We start from the raw sequence: 1,124 nt of genomic DNA, 5'->3' as shown, positions 1-1,124 counted from the left end.
ACCATGTTTAATCATAATAGTTATCTTGAAATTGTCAATCTTTCCCCAAAATTTTTGAAAATTTGGGAACCTATTCATATTTTGGAGAGTATAATCAATGTTTTTCCACAATGAATATAGTCTACGCATTATGTAGGTATATGTATCATTCACCACACCAACATAAACATGACAGTATTATGGGTATTTCCTTATGAAGAATATAATCAACTTATTACTTACTTATACACATTACAGCAAGAAGACGAACGAAAATATCTGGGGGTCCGCAGTCTGACTCGATGTAGAAGGGCTGAACGACATAATTTGCGAAAGTGAGCGCTGTGATGCTCTGCCCAGTTGGGTTGATGATGAGGAGAGTCACCCATAGTAATATGAAGGCAGGTAACTCTCCGAAGGCCTTGAGGATATAGGCATATTCCCCACCAGATTTAGTAATGGTTGTACCAAGTTCAGCAAAACAGAGGGCTCCTATCAATGAAAACAGACCTGAGACTGTCCAGACAACAAGGGACATGCCCACCGATCCTGAGTATTCCAAAACGGATCGGGGTGAGAGGAATATACCCGAGCCCACGATACAGCCGACGATGACAGTTACACAATTTAAGATTCCGACTTCGCGTCGAAGTCGGACTGGTTCGACGTCGCCCATCTGTTTACCTTTGGTGTAATATCCGTTTACTTCGTGAAGACACGGCTCCTGTGAGGTATTCAACACGGCTGACATCTTTTCTTTAGACGGCGGCATAGTAGAAGCCAAGGGACTCGTGCCGGCTTGTACAGTTACCTTCACAAACCCTTCGTCTTCCTAATAAGGAACACACAATCTTGATATATCCCGAAGAGAGAAAGTCACCTTATGGAGACAGAAAATCGTTCCTTGGTAATGATACCGAAAACTGATCAAATACAATGTCACTATGATGTAAACAGTGAGATCAAGTGAAACATGTGCTTGCTCCAAAATTGCCGGTATGAATTTACGCACGAATTTACAAGCATTCTCCTTCCCGCGCTAGTTCTACTGTCGCGCCTTTTGATATGCATTGGAAGCTTGAGTGAGCACTCAATGTTTACGATCTCGTCAAAGGGATGACGTAGTTGTGTGTGGGTGCCGGTGA

General features: G+C 42.7%; 1 protein-coding gene across 1 annotated transcript; it reads right to left on the bottom strand.

Annotated features, from left to right (window-relative positions):
* Window positions 1-214: 214 nt before the first annotated feature.
* LOC121409437 (Y+L amino acid transporter 2-like) lies at window positions 215-1,124 on the bottom strand. The gene has a single exon (XM_041601372.1). It carries the CDS (start codon window positions 749-751, stop codon window positions 215-217), a length of 537 nt encoding a protein of 178 aa, XP_041457306.1. The 5' UTR covers window positions 752-1,124.

The sequence above is a fragment of the Lytechinus variegatus genome, chromosome 2, assembly GCF_018143015.1.
Source record: "Lytechinus variegatus isolate NC3 chromosome 2, Lvar_3.0, whole genome shotgun sequence".
Lineage (NCBI taxonomy): Eukaryota > Metazoa > Echinodermata > Echinoidea > Temnopleuroida > Toxopneustidae > Lytechinus > Lytechinus variegatus.
The sequence above is the reverse complement of the archived record's forward strand: the minus strand, read 5'-3'. Positions and strand labels throughout refer to the sequence as shown.

Coding starts and splice junctions, on each gene's coding strand:
- LOC121409437 (XM_041601372.1), bottom strand. CDS start 751: ATGCCGCCGTCTAAAGAAAAGATGTCAGCCGTGTTGAATACCTCACAG.